This window comes from Podarcis muralis, chromosome 1 (assembly GCF_964188315.1).
Source record: "Podarcis muralis chromosome 1, rPodMur119.hap1.1, whole genome shotgun sequence".
Classification (NCBI taxonomy): domain Eukaryota; kingdom Metazoa; phylum Chordata; class Lepidosauria; order Squamata; family Lacertidae; genus Podarcis; species Podarcis muralis.
In genome coordinates, this window is record NC_135655.1 from 132,615,672 (window position 1) to 132,635,307 (window position 19,636).

The 19,636-nt window shown below is 42.0% G+C and overlaps 1 protein-coding gene across 5 annotated transcripts in view; it reads left to right on the forward strand.

Moving 5' to 3' along the window:
- The window catches only part of PCNT (pericentrin), a 79,430-nt gene that overhangs the window by 45,428 nt on the left and 14,366 nt on the right, over positions 1 to 19,636 (forward strand). For all 5 annotated transcript variants that reach the window (XR_013390654.1, XM_077918924.1, XM_077918921.1 and 2 more), the window contains exons 25-33: positions 1,041 to 1,580; positions 4,788 to 4,890; positions 6,300 to 6,460; positions 8,293 to 8,487; positions 9,966 to 10,139; positions 11,036 to 11,231; positions 15,436 to 15,658; positions 16,983 to 17,133; positions 18,637 to 19,329. Coding sequence is in view for 4 of the 5 variants with exons in the window: in XM_077918924.1 (XP_077775050.1) it covers positions 1,041 to 1,580; positions 4,788 to 4,890; positions 6,300 to 6,460; positions 8,293 to 8,487; positions 9,966 to 10,139; positions 11,036 to 11,231; positions 15,436 to 15,658; positions 16,983 to 17,133; positions 18,637 to 19,329 (2,436 nt within the window). In the remaining variant the exon portion in view is untranslated. The remainder of the gene's footprint in view (positions 1 to 1,040; positions 1,581 to 4,787; positions 4,891 to 6,299; positions 6,461 to 8,292; positions 8,488 to 9,965; positions 10,140 to 11,035; positions 11,232 to 15,435; positions 15,659 to 16,982; positions 17,134 to 18,636; positions 19,330 to 19,636) is intronic.

Consider the following 19,636-nt stretch of genomic DNA (forward strand, 5'->3'; position numbering starts at 1 on the left):
GATGTCCAGATGTGTCACCGTCAATAAATTCTTGGTTTCCTCCAGATAAGCAATTTTAAGTTGTTCTGTTTAGTCCTCCTAAAGAGCAGGGCTGACACGTCTCAAGCAGGACCTCCTGGTCTCTTAGCTGACCACACAAGCCAGGGTACATTGGAGTCCATGCTGCTGTTCCCATCTTCCTAACTAGGTCTTTGGTGAGCAGTAATAATTCAGGCTGAGCCCACCATCCTAGAGGGAGAAATCGTGGAAATCAGATGGGAGAACCTTCTGCAAACCTGGGGAAAATAGAAAGATACCATTAGAGATACTCTTCTTGCCTGTGTGTGCAAAAACAAAGTGGGATAGCAAGGTAGTGATTAGCAGGGGTATAACATGTGCCGCCTGGTGTGCATGGGCTGGGGGCAGGGGGAGTTCACTCCACTGGTCCAGCCCTTGCCGCCAACACTTCTGTTTCAGGGTGCACTCATGCTGCCCAGAAATGTAAGCAGTTAACATTCAGAGCCTGTTTTCCGTAAGTGAGCAGGGAGGAAGGCAGCAATACAAGAATGGGCCTTTTCTGCAGTGGCTCTTCTCCCAGGGCTTTGAATAATTAAACAATCTATGGCCTTTTTAACAGGGGGGGGGGGTTACTGTTGTTATTGTTGTTATTATGGTATGTATTTTTGAGGTTTTTATATTGGAAACCACCCTGTGATAGTTGGATGAAGGGCAAATAATTTAAACTATAATATTAGTCTGGACTAAAGCTAATGCAGAAGGAACAGCTGAGCAAAGCCGCAAAGAGGCTCAATTTGGAGTGCTATTGCCAGTACCTAAGGGTTCACTAATGAGATGTGTGTTGGGAGGTATGCAGCTCTCCTGCAAACATTTTAAAACCGCTTAGAGAATGCCCCCCCAGTAGATGAAAAGGATGGACTTTTATTAGCAGCAAAAATGTTTGCGAGAAACACCCTCCCTCTGTTTCACCCCTTTTGTCTCAGCCTTAAGGTTCAGTGGTTTCATGTTATGGCAGGTTACTAAATGTTTGTGTTTCTTTGCAGGAAAAATATATTACTGTGACTAATCTGAAGTCTTCCAGTAAAAATCTTAATATTCAGGATACACATCTTCAAGGGATGGTTCTGGTTCATGGAACAGAAGTAACAAATAGTGTTAAAGAACATCAAGATCCACAACCAGTTTTTCAACAAATGTTGCAACTTAATCATGTTTTTCAAAGCACACAATTCAGTCAAAAGATATCAGAAAACTTTGAAAGCAGGGTCATAGATAAGACTTCATGGGACTCACCTGAGATGATGCGAAAAGAGAATAACAGCATGGAGCTCCAAATAAGTCTTCCTTTAACACCCTTTTCAGAAGTTGATGGTATGCACAGCAGAGGCTCTGCAAGCCTGTCCTCAGATTCCTCAGTCCTACAGGGAGACATCACAGGGTTGTTGGAGTGCCCAATTTCCTATTCTAATGGCAGTGAAGAAATGGCGGCATATCTCCTTCAGTCTCAACATTCCAGTCTCCACATTGCAGCCTCGGCAATCCCAGAAGCAACTGACTACAATCGTGCGCAAGAAAATATTTCAGTAAGTGATTATTCTGTAAACACACATTATTTTATTGCTGAGTCATGTGCCCTCAGCCATTCCCATGGAAACAAAAGGAGTAAAGAATAATAGGTACCATGTCATAGTAGCCAGATTTGATCATTTCATCATGAACTCCAGGCAGTAAAGTAAAGGTAATTATGGTCAACGTTGCAGTGCCCTTTAATAATCAATTGTATGTAAGTGACTAGCTTTTTGAAAAGTAAATGTGGTTGCTTTGAAGTGAGCAATGGATTGGACTTATTCTTAGAGAGATCTAACCCACTGTGAGAAATATTTTAGTATCGTATTTTAACATAAGACCACTTTTTTCAGTCCTTAATGTAATGGTGGCAGTTCAGAGGTCTCATCTAGATCCTCCAAGATCCTACCAAATCCTCGTGACCAAAGAGAAAAACTGAAGCAGACACAATGCAGGGGTAGGCAGAGTGCAGCGCCCTGAGGAGGACGCAAATCAACTCCCTCCAATCATCAGATTGAGTGTTCGAGCAGAGAAGGGGTGATAACTTCTTCTTTGGCGATCACTTGTAGCTGAGTAAGATTGTCTTCCATGAACATGGTCTTAACAGTGAGTCCGTAAGTGACTGTGGAAACCAATTCTGGATCCCCACGTCCTTCCACAATGGGGACATAGGTTTCTGGGTGGGAGTTGATCATGGTGAGGGGTTTGCCAGACGTGCCTTCCTCTTAGCGCGCTTCTCCCTTTCATCCTGAGTTTCATCCTGAGTATCTTCAAAGTCCATGACATCTTGGTAAGGCTGTTCTCCAATTGGAGCGCTCGCAGGCCAGTGTTTCCCAATTGTTGGTGTTTATACTACATTTTTTTAGATTTGCCTTGAGAGAGTCTTTAAACCTCTTTTGTTGGCCACCAGCTTTACGCTTTCCATTTTTAAGTTTGGAATAGAGTAGTTGCTTTGGAAGACGATAATCAGGCATCCACACAACACGACCAGTCTAACGAAGTTGATGTTGAAGAATCATTGCTTCGACGCTGGTGATATTTGCTTCTTCCAGTAGACTGCCATTAGTTCACCTGTCTTCCCAAGTGATATGTAAAAAATTTCAGAGACACGGTTAATGGAATCTTTCGAGGAGTTGGAGATGGCATTTATAAGTGGTTCAAGTTTAACAAGCATACAGTAAGGTATAGCTTTGTAAACAAGCATTTTGGTTTCCCTGTGAATGTCCCAGTCCTCAAACACTCTGCACTTCAATCAGGAGAAAGCTGCACTTGCAGAGCTCAGGCAATGCTGGATTTCAGCATCAGTATCGGCCCTTGTGGAAATATAACTTCACAGGTAGGAGAAGTAATTGACACTTTCCAACATTACACCATTGAGTTAGATTTGTGGCACTGCAGAGGGGTTCTTTTGTGCTTGTTGGCATAGCACACCTTTCTCAACTGATCTGTACTGTCCGCTATGTGTCTGTGTTTGTGTGTGCGCACACATGTTGAGTGTGTGTGTGAGAAAGTGTGTGTGGCACCGCCCACTTTGGGCCACCACTTAAGTATGGCCCCTGGGTGGATGCACCACTTGAACCAAAAAAGGACCAGCCACACCTTTATTGAGGGATGTAGTGGAGAGAGCATGTGAGTCACAAGAGCATCCCTGACAAGAGCAAACCAGCACTTCATTTGGTCCAGCTTTGTGTTTTCCACAGTGACCAAACCAGTGGGAGCTCAAAAACAGAGCTGGAGTCAAGGCCCTCCCCTGCTCTCAAGCAAAAAAAAAAAAAAAAAAAAAGCATTTGCGTTGATCGGAATCCATTCGCTGGTTGGGTATGATCTCCTTCAGTGATGAGGCAGGAGAGCATAGAATTCTGGGAGGCAGTTGTGTCTGCTCTGCTTTTTCTCTCCTGCCTGATGAAGGAGTCCGCAGAGCCTTTTCTCCTCCAAGTCTCCTATGAGGAGTCAGTATACCTTTCTGAAAGGTTCTCCCCTGGAGGAGTAGAGGAGCAGGAAGACGTGGAAATAAAACATTTCACTGCTGCTTACTAAATCTCTTCCTTGCTCTAAGGCAGGCATCCCCAAACTCAGCCCTTCAGCTGTTTTGGAACTACGATTCCCATCATCCCTGACCACTGGTCCTGTTAGCTAGGCATGATGGGAGATGCAGTCCCAAAACAGTCCCTAGACTTCTGAGTGGCTGGGCTTCTTCCTGATCAGGAGGGTATCATTTGCAAATCCATGGTGACAAAACATACTTTCAGATTGATTTATTCTGCAATTAATATCAAATTCGGTAACTTTTTTTCTATGTGGTATATATTCAAGTGTGCGTATGGCCTCCTATACATACATGGGGCTCCTTTTAGTGGAAAATTCAGTGTGATAGGATTTGTTGTGCCTGGTTTGTCGTCTGGTAGTAAAACAGTGAAAAAAACGAAAGCTGTGTTTTGGTGGGCACCAGAATGGGGGCAAACCTGTTCCCTCAGCACTGATGCTGAGATCACCTATCTCAGTCGTGTCCTTGAAGGGGCTGTGGGTTTCTTTAAACATCAGTGCTTTCCTTCAAAATACTAAATAGTGTGGGATTTGTTCATTCCTGAGTGCTGGTAATATTTTTAAAATATAAGCTGCAATTTATATTTATGATTCAGTATTCATAACTAATATAATAGATGTACAAAATGTATTGCGAGGTGTAACCCTAAAAGAATTAGCACACTTTTCCGTGTATTAGACGAGGTTTTTTTTTACTGTAAAAGAATGTTAAAAATGATTTATGGGGACTGGCAATTGGTTGTCAGCTGTGATTGGGTGGGAGAATGGAGTCTGCTGCAAGTGTTGCTGTGGATTGGCTGATGCTGCAGTCGGGCGTGCAAATGCCGGCTGCTGTTGGCTTGCCGGCAGTTACTGTTGCTTCTTCTGCATGTGTGTTTTGTAGCGTTTGTCAGTCAGGTGAGTGTTTTTCGGCATTCCCCGTCCAAAATACGTCAATAACTGTAAGCATCCCACTTACAGCTCAACAACTGGGCCATCTCCCCCCATTGTCTAAAATTGTAGTCCCCAAAAATAGGGGTTGTGTTATACAGGGCGGGGTGTGTTATACACGGAAAAATAAGGTACTGTTATTCATTCCTGTGGAAAACATAAAGCAGAATATGTACGTCCATTGTTGCTGTAGACGACTTGTTAATGAAGCTAGGACTTCATTGTATTTTTGTATATTCATTTCTAAATAGGTTAGAGATGCTGAAGGCTTCACTCTGTTGCAATCCAAGCTGCAAGATGATCTAGAATCAACGATGTCCAGACGTGAGGGTGCAAGCACTGAGTATGGCAGCAGTGAGTTAATGAATTCATGCTATAAGTGATTTCAGTGGGCATGCTCCAATGTGGCTTGGGCTCCTGGGATTTACCTTGGGTCACTTGGAGAGCATGTCTTAGGCATGCAGACTCCCCCAACAGGTAGAGATTAACTGCTAAATTGGGGGTATCCTGTACTTATTTCCGCAGGAGACTTCCCTGGTCCCATGAAATAGAGCCACTCTCAAGCCTTGTCACTTGGAGGCTAAGTGATTTTGAACAAATTTTAGTCTTAGAAACTGAAACAATAAAAAAAAAGCTAAAATGATAGCTTGAGCAATGAAAGCCGGCTGACCAATAACCTATGGAACTTTTTTCTATAATATAAAATCTTTGAACTTGCCTACTAAACTGGCCTCCTGCCAACCTAGCAGTTCGAAAGCACAAAAATGCAAGTAGATAAATAGGTACCACTCTGGTGGGAAGGAAAACGGCGTTTCTGTGCGCTCCTCTGGTTCGCTAGAAGTGGCTTAGTCATGCTGGCCAGATGACCCGGAAGCTGTACGCCGGCTCCCTTGGCCAATAAAGCGAGATGAGCGCCACAACCCCAGAGTTGTCTGCGACAGGACCTAACAGTCAGGGGTCCCTTTACCTTTACCTTTACTAAAGGTGGGGAAAGTCATTATTTGGTTGAAGAACTCATCAGGAGTGTTATTTACCATTATTTCTTTAAGCTAAGTAGAGTTTGTATTCAGTAGTACCTTGGTTCAAGGACAGCTTAGTTTATGAACAACTTGGATTAAGAACGCTGCAAACCCAGAAGTAGGTGTTTTGGTTTGTGTACTTTGCCTTGTGTTTGTGTTCCATTTGTAAATTGAGTCCGCCGCTGCTATGGGAAAGCATACCTTGGTTTAAGAATGCTTTGGTTTAAGAATGGACTTCCGGAACGGATTAAGTTCATAAACCAAGGTACCACTTGCACTTTATCTTTTGTCCTGTTCTCTTCACCCATATCCTGGTAGCCCTAGTTGCACTGATCAGATATGTGAGAATGAGCATCTACCCATAGTCTTGAACCCTTTGTATCTAGTACCCTTCCCCTCCCCCCATTGCCTCCTGGACACAGCCAGGACAATCCAGACTCTATGGCACCACAAGTTCATTGTCATGAAGAGCATTCTGATGCCTTGATGGTTTCTACTTTACCTAGCAGAAGTCCTCAGTGCACTGTTGTACAAGGTCATCATCTCTGGATTGGCAAAGTGCAGTACACAGCCTGGTATCTTACCTTAATAAGATGATAGGATGTGCCAAAAGTATCTAGCCATTCTTCTGGGAATGGTGATAAGTCAACGCTAGGCTAGATGATGTTACAGTTTGGTGGATTTGTAGCTGGTTGACTGACCAAACCCTAGTCATATGAACGTTCTTGCCGTTTTGTTTTTCAGATACTAGTTCAGATTTAGTTCTTCAGCTTAATCAGGAAGATCCAGAAACTATTTTACACCAAGATAGCAAGATCATGACTTATCTGCAGTGCTTTGGAATTGTTCCAGATATCACGGAACCAGCAAGAAAAGAAAGAGAAGTGTTTTCACAACAGTTGAAGGTAATGTGGGTAAGCAAATTGTTGGGCAACTTGAAGCTCAACCAGACTTCCTTTTGTGCCGTGTTTCAGGCTTTAAAGCTCAATGTCTGAGCAATGGGTTTTTTTTGTCCCAGCACTTTTCTTGGGAAACTCTGCGTTTTATCGCTGAATCAGAGCAAACAGCAATTGGGTTTTCTACAGATTGCCATTTGCTCCACTTTAGCAGCAAAATGTGGGTTTTCCTGGGGAAAGCGCAGAGACAAAAACAACTGCTAAGACATAGAGCTTTAAAGCACAAACCTTTGCCTGGAAAGCCCAGCACAAAAGGAAGTCTGGATGAGATTGTACTATATGTGTACCACAATTTTAAATTGAAATAAAAATATTTAAAATACTGTATGACATATTCCTTGGTTGATTTGAATAAATGACAGAAAAGGTCTCCTTTTTCCTGGCATACTAGCCCTACAGTCACTGCTGGGCAACCCCTGAAGGGAAGCTCTATGATTCATTTGAATGCTCCTCCTTCCTTCTTTCTCAGCATCTTATCAGTTCTGTTTTTCCTGACAGCTCATTCAGAAGTCCTTCTCTCCTCTATGTAACATGCTAGCTTTCTGCTGAAAAATTTCCTTTCCAAAATTCTTTTTCAGAATTTCAGCTTCTTTCTTTCTCTCTCTCTCTCTCTCTCTCTCTCTCTCTCTCTCTCTCTCTCTCTCTTTCTCTCTCTCTCTCTCTCTCTCTCTCTCTCTGTGTGTGTGTGTGTGTGTGTGTGTACACACACATGCGCGCTATATAGAGAGAGGAAAGTGTTTTGTTCATTTTGTTCTCTGTGTTTGGATGCTTCTCAAGATATCATTGCAAAACTTGGCACAAGGGTTGCTGGAGTGGGGAATTTTGTTGATATTTGAATGCTGGCCACCATTTTGAATCAGCTATTTTGAATCAAGCATGTTTTACTCTTCCAGTTAGAGAGAAAAGAGGCACAGTGCCAAGCCCCGCTCTCTCTGGGGCATGTCCATTTGATTCTCTTCATCTCTTCACAAGTTGGAGCGCTAAATTTGGAAACGGTACCAGTAAAACAGGAATTTTGAGAGATTCCATGCTTTAGCAAAATTTGTCTTCCAAAGAGATATTGAAGTAGTTGAAATCTCCCATTACTAATAACTCTTCCTTGCATGAAAAATCTGTTATTTGTTTCAGGAAAGCATCATCCACATCCTCTCCTTATTTTGGTGGTCTGTGCCAGTCATGTTATACTTCTTTCTCCTGTTTAGTTTTGCCCAGATGCTCTCTACAGTAGTAGCTGTGTTGGATTTCTGTGCAGCTCTTTGGTTTTTAGGCCTATCATGCTACTCTGCCTCACTTTCTCTTGCATTTATACTTTTGGATCAAGCTGTGTCCTTCACTTGCTACATTCCAGTCATGGAGGTCATCCCATCAAGTCTCTATCGAGTCATATTTACTTTTCTGTTACAGATTTTCATGGATTTATTTCCTACATTCTCTATGTTAGTGTGTAATCAAAAGCTACATATGGCCCTAGAAAACCAACAGTGATTCACAAAGGTGCCTTGCCGAAATGTTGGTGGGACTGTTCTCTATCATATGTGGTAGGATTGTGCTAAGATCCATCTTGGATGATTTGTCTACTAAATCCAGTTGATCATTTATTGGACTCTATGTTTCTTATGTAATATTTGCCAGTTGCAGTATGGATTTTGTTTCCTTTGAAGAACTTTGCTGCAGTGTCTATATTATTTTCAAATTGCAGAACAGTTTCAAGTGGTAAATGTCTTGAGGACTGTGTGGGCTACCTGATATCATCAGCTTGACGTATTTTGCTTCCTTCTCAGAATGTGTTGAAGATGGTATCTGAAGAGAGCTACAAAATACTGGTTTTGTCAGAAAAATCTCTGTCTCATAATGATAAAAAAAATGTACAGAAATCACCATCAAAGGAGGGGTGGCAAAAAGAGAGTCTAGCCTTGCTTGATACAGTTCAGTCGCTGAAGGATTACCTCAACAAAGTACCAGATAAAGAAGACAAGGTATACAGATATCTTTATAATTTTACTTGAGTTAGAGACCATTAACAACAGCTGCAATTACAGTCATACCTTGGTTTTCAAACAGCTTAGTTCTCAAACATTTTGGCTCCCGAACGCCGCAAATCTGGAAGTGAGTGTTCCTGTTTGCGAACTCTTTTTGGAAGCTGAACGTCTGATGGGGCTTCCGATTGGCTGCAGGAGCTTCCTGCAGCCAATCAGAAGCCGCACTTTGGTTTCCGAATGTTTTGGAAGTCGAATGGACTTCCGGAATGAATTCCGTTTGACTTTCGGGGTACGACTGCTTGGTGATTTCTAAAAAGCTGAGCGCTTGCATCCCAGTCAATTCAGAAGGAGTCTGGCAAAGGAAAATTCTGTAGAGACAGATGGGGACAACTAGTCCTTCTAAGGCAAACAGTGCTAGTGCAATTCCTCCTAAGGTGAATTGGATCATAAAATTAGCATTTCCACATTGGGGCAGATATGGGCACTTCCATTTATGGCTTGCTAGGAATATATATGGTATGTCAAGGGATGCTGGCATGTTAGCTGTTCTGCCCATTTACCTAATGGGGCAGGGGCTGCAAGAGTACTATGGTTTGATTAGGTACCTGTGGATTAGTGGAAGGTCTTTCATTTCTGCAGAGAAACCATGAAAAGAGCAGCAGCACCAAAAGTATAGATTGGTGTTCCTTTGTGGTAGGTGGATTTGATTTAAATCAGGTGTTTAACTTAAATTGATTATTTGAAAGGGCCAATTTTATATTATTTAAATCAAATTTCCCATTGATACTTTATATATTTCTTAAACAATAGTGCAAATTTGACAACTAAACCTTATAATTTTAACCAAATAAAATATTATTTACACTCTGAAAAAGAGTTATTTGTCACACAGTATACATTTTGCATACTTTTTTACCTATAGAGGGAATGTCTTTAAAATATTTGAATATAGAGTTTAAGTATTATAATTCCAGAACGCTGAACACTGGACAATTTTTTCTTCTTTCTTGTTTTACATCATTCTGCTTTGCTCTATCTTAGACCAGCCTCACCCTAACACACACGCAAAAAGAAGCAAAATGAAATGTCTGACAGTTACAGAGAAGAAAAGTGTCCTTTGTTTTCATTAGGCGAAAGTGAAATGCTAATGTTTGATAGGTAAAATATGTATAAACATATTTGAGAAATCATCAGATTGGTTCTTCATATACATAGAAAAGCCTCTTTCAAATTAATGTATGTGGTAGAGGTATTGATTCAGTTTAGAGTTAATTGTGGGACTAACATGTTTTTATTATGACTATTTAATATTAATAGTTATTTGCTTTTTTCTCTTTCTCATGTATTTCTTTTTGTTTAGTTTGTTTTTTATTGTAATGTATTATGAAAAATATCAAAACTTTTTAAAAAAGTTTTCCAATCTTGTAGAAAATGGGAATTATGAGTTATTGTTGATTATCCATCCTGTCTTGTAGGAAAATACACCTGCTTTTTTTGACTGGAGAGGAGACCTACTTCAAGCAGTCCAGTGTGTATTGGAAAAGGAGCGAAACATGTTACAAAGCTACTTACAGGCACATTTTTGCAATCCTGGCTCTGGAGACGAAGGATCATTAATAGAAAAGCTGGAACATATAGTGGAACAACAAGTATGAGAATGTTCCAGGGGTTTACTATGTAATATTCGCCTTCTGAAATGCATCCTGTTAGATATTATTATTATTATTATTATTATTATTATTATTATTAATTATTATTACCACCCTCAAAGAACCACATTTTAAAAGGGCATAGGATGTCGATCAGATCAACCAAAGGCCTGGTTAAAATGGAACATTTTTGCCTGGCACCTAAATGTGTATAATGAAGGCGCCAGGTGAACTTCCCTGGGGAGAGCATTCCACAGATGAGGAGCCCCTGCAGAGAAGGGCCATTATTGTGTTGTCACCCTGCAGACCTCTCGTGGAAGCGGCACCTGAAAAAGGGCCCCAGAAGATGATTTCGGGGTCTTTCATATGGAAAGAGGCGGTCCTTGAGATATTGTGGTCTTGAGCCATTTAAGGCTAATTAGGCCCGGAAACTAGTTGACAGCCAGTGCAGTCAGACCAAGATCAGTGTAATATGCTGAAACCATCTTGCTCTGGGGAGCAACCTGACTGCTGAATTCTGCTCTAGCTGAAGTTTTCGAACCGTTTTCAGAGGCAGCCCTATGTACAATGCATTGCAATAATCTAACCTTGAAGTTACCAGAGCATAGACAACAAAAGTTAGACTATCCCTGTCCACATAGGGATGCAGCCGGGCCACCAGATGAAGCTGATGGAAGGCACTCCACGCCACCGAGGCCACCTGAGCCTCAAGTGACAGGAAAGGATCCAGTAGTTAGGCTATCCTTTTAAGCTACAATAACCAATTTCCAGCCTAATATAACAACCTAGGTTGGAAATTGGTTGTGTAGCTTAAAGGATTGGATGCAAGAATTTACATCCTCAAAGAAACTGAAATAAGTTATTTAATATGTAAAATGAACTTGATTTCATTTCAGGAACAACAGCAAAAGCTAGTTCTGGAGCATCTTCTTTCTTCAGATAGAAACAGCTTGCTTACTGAAATACAGGACCTTGAAGCTGAGTTGCGACTGATGCATCTTCAAAGCCAGGAGAAGCTGCAACAACTCCAAGAAACACTTATAAATACAGAGAATCATCAGAGTAAACAAGAACATCAACTTCGAAGGCAGGGTAGTACCTTATGGAAGTTTACTTACTTTTTACCATTCCTTCATTTGACTGAGAAACAGGATGCAAGGAGTTATATCTTTAATCTTTATTTTGCAAACACTTTTATCATGTAATAATAGAATTGTAGAGGTGGAAGGGACCCTAAGGGCCATTTAGTCCAAGCAACTACAGTGCAGGAAACACAACAAAAGGATCCATGCCAGATAACCATCTAACCTCTGCTTAGAGATCTCTGAGGAAGAAGAGTCCACCACCTCCCGAGGGAGTCTGTTCCATGTTGAACAGCTCTAACTGCCAGAAAGTTCTTCCTGGTGTTTAGTTGGACTCTCCTTTCTTGTAACTTGAAGCCATTGGTTCAAGTCCTACCCTCTGGAGCAGAAGAAAATAAGTTTGCTCCATGTGGCAGTCCTTGAGATATTTGAAGATGGCTATCATATCTTAGGGACGCGGGTGGTGCTGTGGGTAAAAGCCTCAGCGCCTAGGACTTGCTGATCGAAAGGTCGGCGGTTCAAATCCCCGTGGCGGGGTGCGCTCCCGTCGTTCGGTCCCAGCGCCTGCTAACCTAGCAGTTCAAAAGCACCCCCGGGTGCAAGTAGATAAATAGGGACCACTTACTAGCAGGAAGGTAAACAGCGTTCCGTGTGCTGCACTGGCTCGCCAGATGCAGCTTGTCACGCTGGCCACGTGACCCGGAAGTGTCTGCGGACAGCGCTGGCTCCCAGCCTATAGAGTGAGATGAGCGCACAACCCTAGAGTCTGTCAAGACTGGCCCGTACGGGCAGGGGTACCTTTACCTTTATCATATCTTATCTCAGTTTCCTCTTCCTCCTCATTGTTGTTAAAATTTATATACCATCCTTCATGTGAAAATCTCAGGGTATTTCACAAGATAAAAATACAGAATAGAAGCACAAAATAAATACTTAATAACAAAACAATAATACCCGCTCCCGGCCAAAAAAAAACCACAACATTTTAAAGGCTGTAAAATATTAATCAGCCTAAGGCCTGGGAGAAGAGGAATGTTTTTGCCTGGCGCCTAAAGGTGTATAATGAAGGCGCCAGACAAACCTCCCTGGGGGAGAGCATTCCACAAACGGAGTCACCACAGAAAAGGCCTGTTCTCATGTTGCCACCTTTTGGACCTCTTGTGGATGAGGCACACAAGGAAGGAGGGCCTCAGAAGATGATCACAGAGTCTGGGTCAGTTTATATGGGGAGAGTCAGTCCTTGAGGTATAAATTCTGCACTAGCTGAAGCTTCCAAGCCATCTTCTGACACAGCCCTACGTATAATGTGTTTCAGTAATCTAACCTAGAAGTTACCAGAGCATAGACAACAGAAGTTAGGCTGTCTCTGTCCACATAGGAACGTAGTTGGGTCACCAGATGAAGCTGATGGAAGGCATTCTGCTCCACTGAGGCCACCTGCTGGTTTTTTATCAGTCAAGAGGGGCAAAGGTCCAGAGTGCAAGTAGTCACCCTGACCGATCCCAGCACCTTGTCTGCATCCTCAAGTCTTACTAACTGAAACTCCTCCAACACAACAGGACCAGACAGTGCTCTGGACACCCCATGAGATTCATCTGCAATAACAGCAGTGTCAAGATCCCGGTGGATGTAAGCAATTTTATCCTCAAAATGCTTTGCAAACAAGTCACAGTGAGTTATCGTCAGTTCTGCCACCTCCTTCTGCCAGACTGTAACAGGCACCACAGTACCCGGAAAAGCTCTGCTGGACGGCACAATGAGGATGCAATGGAGCTGACAAAGGAAGCATTCTTTGCAGCCTTCACTGCCACTAGGTAGACTCAATAATGAGTCCTCACCAGTGTGCAATTGCCTTCAACCAGATTTTGCTCCACTCGTGTTTGAACCATCTCCCAGCTTGTTTCCTCGCCCTAAGCTCTGGAGTATACCAGGGTGCCAGAAAGACTCCATGAAGCAGGAGAAGATGTTCAGGATTATTGTGTCAACGGCCTGAGCCATTTGGTTGTTCCAGAGGTCGGCCAGGGCGTCACCAGGAGTGCCAATCATATCAGCTGGGAAATCCCCTAGAGCCATCTGGAAGCTCACTGGATCCACCAGCCTCCTCTGAAGACAAAGCATCCTAATATGTTCCTTGCCTCTGCAGAGCGGAAAAGGTGCTGAAAGCCTAAATCTCAACAGGAAGTGATTGGACCATGACAAGGGACTGATGTCAATGTCCCCCACTTTCAAATCACCCTCTTCCTGCCCAGTTGAGAAAGCAGGGCCCAGAGTGTGACCTGCAACATGCATTAGGCTGGTGACATATTGGGACAGCCCCATGGTCATCAAGACAGCCATGAAGTCCTGAGCCACCCCAGAGGCAGTCACCTCAGCATTGTTGTTGCCAGTATGTCCCAGAGCCAGCCACTGGGTCTTAACTGCTGCTGTCTTAGCCACTGCAAATCATCCTCCCCCTGGTCTTGCAACACCACCACTTCTCTGTTCTTCCTGTCTGTTCTCCCAAGCGTTCTTCCCTGCTGACTCTTGGAGAACTGAGGCTGGGATGAGAGGAGTTTCTGGCACTGCTCCTCTTCAGAAAAAAACATGAGGCCTACCCACTGCCTTGCTCCTTGTCTGGATGCAAAGCCTCTTTTTAAAGGGTTTTTTCTTTGTCAGTTAAGTGGTATATAATTTTATGAAATAAACCATACATACCTTTTTTTATAACAAGCAGCAACAAAGTAATGAGTACAATGGCCATCTGTCTTCCACTCATGAAGAATCAAGTATGGTTGCTGCACTGTGACAGTAAATCCCTCGCCATCAGACACAGTGCATCTGGGGGATGAATTCCCACTCGCCTGTATGTAAGAAGAAAAGGAAGTACCAACACAATTACCCTCTTTGGGTTTCCCCCCCATTTTTTGCCTTATGGGTTTGGTATGCCAGATGTTCTGACAGTGCTATTGTGCATATGCGTGAGAACACTTCGGGGAGTTAGAAGCTTCTCCAGAGGAGTTTCTACCCTGTATAACCTAAGTCCCATATACATAGTCAGAATTATACCACGTTAGAATGCAGAATTACCAGCCGTTTGGTTTTCTGTCATGGGCTTGTCATAGAGCTGTTCCTGTATCTCCCCACTGAAAGATTCTTGCTAAGGGTGTTTTTGAGAAGCTTCTTCAGGAAGACACTGGTAGAATTCTATGCATGCTCTAACGAAGTATTCTACATCACTGCTAAGAATGCCCATCAAAGATAAGGCAAGCACTGTTGGTACCTCAGGTCACTTGTTGGAGAATGTTCATACCTGCTTAACTTCACCAGTAAAAGCAGTGGTCAAAGGTTCTTGCTGGGTTTCTGTGAAAAATGAGTTCCACAACTGAAGAAACTGAGAATTTGTCTCTTACACATAATGAATAATGATGATGTTGATGATGTCATACAGACTTACACAATAATAATAATAAATAATAATAAATTTTATTTATATCCCGCCCTCCCCAGCCGAAGCTGGGCTCAGGGCGGCTAACAACAATCAAAATAATCCAACATTCTAAAAACATTCATTATAAAATTAATTAAAATCAAATTAAAATCAAATTGATGGCAACCATTAAGCAAAATTCTGTGCAGATTGCCAGAGGAGGGGGTCAGGCTGCGCCCTGACCAAAGGCCTGGTGGAACAGCTCTGTCTTGCAGGCCCTGCGGAAAGATGTCAAGTCCCGCAGGGCCCTGGTCTCTTGTGACAGAGCGTTCCACCAGATTGGAGCCGCGGCCGAGAAAGCCCTGGCTCTAGTTGAGGCCAGCCTAACCTCTCTGTGGCCTGGGATCTTCAGGATGTTTTTATTTGGAAATCCTTCATATATTATTATTTCACTTGGTCAAGTGAAATTTCATACAAGTAAAAATCTACATGAGCAGTGCACTGAATCTGGTTTATTGAATTTGCCTTCTAAATTAAATGTGCCTTGGATAGGTGAAATCTGAAAGTAATGAATGACAGCCTTTTTATAGCCTGATGTGAAGCAAGTATGGGAAAACAGAAAGTGAAGCAAAGTGTTGCCAACAGGTCCTTTCATCCAGAAATGTCACAGTACATACTGCATTTATGTGCCTTTAAAAATCCACTTCATTTGTCATTTTTTAAAGTTATATTGGGGGGGGGATTACTTTAAGTTATTGAAATTGATTTAAATTTTTTAATTTTGTTGTAACTTTGTATTTGTTCTCAGTTGAATTACTAGAATATAAACTTCAGCAGGAGAAATCCATTGCAAGTGACTTGCAGGCTTCTCTAAAAAGTGAACAAGAGAAATCCTCTGAGATGCATGAACTACTGAAACAGGAACACAGCGCAATATCGAACTTGAAATCAGATCTCTGTGAAAGCAAGCAAACAAATGAGAGGCTCCAAAAATCCCTACAGGACCTCCAGGAAGACATAGTTAAGTACAGGTAAGGACTTCAAGGGCAGTTCAGTTTGCGTTTAGAACAATCTACAGCTACAATTTCCAAGTAAATGTCTTATTGTGAAGTTCTTCCTGCTCTCAGTTTGTATCATACTGGAGACATTCAGTTAAGTTCTTGGGTGCCTTTGTACCCCAATCCTCCTGTATTACAAAACAGTCCTCTTCTAACAACTTTTTGCATTTCAGTATTTGCCTAAATACTGTGGTCTAAACCACTGAGCCTCTTGGGCTTGCCGATCGGAAGGTCGGCAGTTCGAATCCCCGTAACGGGGTGAGCTCCCGTTGCTCGGTCCCAGCTCCTGCCAACCTAGCAGTTCAAAAGCATGTCAAAGTCCAAGTAGATAATAGGTACCGCTCCGGTGGGAAGGTAAACACGTTTCCGTGCACTGCTCTGGTTTGGCCAGAAGCGGCTTAGTCATGCTGGCCACATGACCCGGAAAAACTGTCTGCGGACAAACATCGGCTCCCTTGGCCAGTAAAGCAAGATGAGCACCACAACCCCAGAGTTGTTCGCGACTGGACTTAACTGTCAGGGGTTCTTTACCTTTATCTTCCCACTACCTCTAGTTGTGATTTTTAATGATAGATTTTACTATACAATCAAAGAGCAACATAATTGTTGTCACAAATTTCTTATTCCAGTTCCCCTTTCCACATGTCCCTGGGGTTTCAACTGCAGAGTCCCTTCCTGATTTTTGTTTCTAGGACACTCGTATAGGAAGTGCTTCAGCTTGAGAATTCACTGTTTATACCAACCTGTGCTGAAACGTTAAAAGTTAAGAAGTGTTGCTCCTGACATAATAAAAAGCACTATGCAAAGTGTTTTATTCATTTATTCATACTCCCACAAAAAAGCCTGCCCAAAGAGGCTCACAACAAAGAAACAGATGCATTGCAAACAATTTCATAATGACGTAGCAAAACAAAAATATAATAACATACAGAACACCACATTTGAATACTATAAATATAATAAGATTACTTGAACAACATGCAGCATCCAATAGCAAAAATAACAAGGGAGCGTCACAGCTTCACCTTAGTCCTAGAAACACCCCTCCCATGATACTTGATTGTTACTTCTTCTTGCTCAGTTACTAAAGACATTGGGTTGTGTCCAGGTGTTCATTTTACCTGGAGCAGATCCATTGAAAAAAATGAGTGTGGTTAACCTTAGGTCTATTGATTTTAGTGGATTATTCTGATTAGAACTAAGTTGGATACAGCTGCATGTCTGCTAAAAAAACAGAAAGATGCAGGTTAGCAGTTTTTTTTAAAAAAAAAATACATAGAACTTTTGTATGTTGCAGTTCTGCACTGGAAAATAAGGAGAAAGATATGACAGCTGTTCTTCAAGACTTCCAAAATGAACAAGTTAAAGAAAAAGAACTACAGCACATGTTAGATGAACAACAACATCAGCACAAGTTAAAAGAGGAAGAGAAGTCAAAAGCAATAGAGGTAAAATCTTGTGAGGAAATTATAGCCCTTTTGCTACTCAGCTTATGTATTCTGTTTTACCATGCCTCTAAACCCTGCTTTTAGGAAACCATAAGTAAGATTTTATTTAATTTTTGTTTGTTTTAAAAAATGCAGCAGGGAAAGCCTTTTAATAAGTGAATGTATTCTACATCAGGGGTGGGAACCTTTTGCTTCCAGGATTGACCTCACAAGTCAAATATGACAGGTGGGCAATCCCAGACACCTGTCATTCATAGAAGGTCATACTGATTTGCATATCTCAGCCCTCCGCCTTTAAACCTCCAGTGTTGGAGGTTGAAAAAGGGAGGGCAGGGATCTTTGCAAAGGGTTTAAGATAGCCTCCAGAGGAATGTCTTAAAACCCTTTGGAAAAGTGGTCTTTGAAGCAGCTTTCCCCCCGCTTCTGCTGAAACTTCGGGCTGAGTAAAGGAGTTCCTTCCCCCCTGCCTGATCACTCAGATGTTTAAAGGAGGAGACTGTTTTTGCAAAGGACTTGCCCTTTGATGCAGCTCTGCTTCTCCTTTAAGTAAGGCAGCAGCGAGAGTCCTTCACCTCACCTGCTTGAAGGAAAAGTACACAGGGGGGCAGAATTAAACCTTGTCCTTCCACTGCCTCACCAGTAACATTGGTTGATAAGTGGGTGGCAATCATGGCTAGTAACATTTTAACTTGTAGAGCTGCAATTGGGGGGGGGGCTGTGATTTTTAATTTTGCTGTTTTATCATAATAGGACTTGTTGTACAAAACCTTTTTTTTTTTTTGTGCCACAGTACATGTGCAGAGAGTGCCACTGTCTCTACACACACACACATTTTTTTCCCCTCTGCACTTGTATGGACAGGGAAAGAGATTCTGTGTAAGAGGGCCCATGTATGATTTTCAAACAAGATTGACCGCATACCTCTTACTAAGAAAGTAAGCCATACCACACAACATAAGTTTTTGAATTAGGGTATTGATCATACCTACACACCTATTGTCAAAAACTGAACAAACACACAAAAATGTTTCAGATGTGAAGAAAACTTGCTTCCAATTGCATGCAGTTTTCCTCTCCCAAAATACCAATTTAACTTTTAATAATCCAAAACATATTTTTCTCTAAATTAAAAGTATTCCAACTGATGGACAACAAATGATGGCCAGGGCACAACAGAACATGCATATTTGCAGTGCATGGCTCATTCCTGAAAATGTGAGGTACCAAGAAGAATTGTCCATGATTCACAGCCTGGTCCTGGAGTTGATATATACACATTATTTAAAAGGTTATGGGTGACCTGCTGAGTTTGAGGCATCAAGCTCCACCCTAGACAAATATGTGAATTGTCGCTGGTCAAATTACCAATAATTTAGTTAGAATTAGCAAGTTGTGGGCTTCTGGATCAGAATCTGCTTTTTAATTTTAATTTACAAACTGGAATTCCTCTCAGACATTGAAAGTCCTGTGTAATTGTAGTGATTTTTCCCTTCTTCTGTACAGGAGTTGCAAGCTGCCTTGGAACTACAGTGCATTCAAAACAACCAACTGTCTGTGGCTTTAGAGCATGAACAGTCAGCAAACAGTAATCTCCGTAAAGAACTTGAGATTGAACATTCTCGCTGTGAAGCTTTATTGTCCCAATATAAAAATAAACTCTTGGAACTGCAGAAAAGTGAAGATGTTGAGAAGAATCGCAGTTTGGAACTTTTAAGTGCTTTGAAACATGAACGCATTTTGACAGAACAGCTGAGCATGAGAATAAATGAATGTGGGTCTTGCAAGCATAACGATTCATTGCAGGAACTGAAAGCTCAGTTGTACAAAGAGAGGTCCCATGCCAGGAATCTTTTAGCCATAATTGAGAAGACGCGGCAGCAAGTACTCGATTCAAAGAAGCCAATGGGTGAAATGCAGATGCCCTCTGAACAGCCTCCGAAAGAACAGGAGCTCCACACCACTTTACAGGCCGCACAGGCTGCTCTGCAAAGTCAAAAAGAGGACATTATCCATGCCTTAAAGATACAGACAGAGAAAGATACACAAATGAGAAAGAAATGGGATCAGCTGCAGTCCATTCTCAGATTACTGAGGGAGCAGGAAAGAGGGACAGAACAAAGAAGAAGAGAAATTAAGCAGGAACAACAAACAGAATTTGGCAAACTGCAGGAACTACAGGAAGCTGGAGAAAGTCTGGTAAGAACACGTGGTTTCTTTTTACTTTTTTCAGCCCTGGCTTGAAAAAGTTCAGAGGCCTTTTTACTTATTTATAGACATGGATTTGTTACCTCAATAATCTGTCCTATAATACAATAAAAACATCACCACAAAGATTTTTTTTTTATTTTTTTTTACCAGTATGCTTTCCTAATTTGGATTATTCACATTGGGTGTTTGTGGAGAAAGTTGCAGCTTACTCAGCTTTGCATAATAATAAGTCTACTCATCCCAGGATAAATGAGGGGCAAGTCAGGACCACACTGGTTTTACCAGGATGCCGACC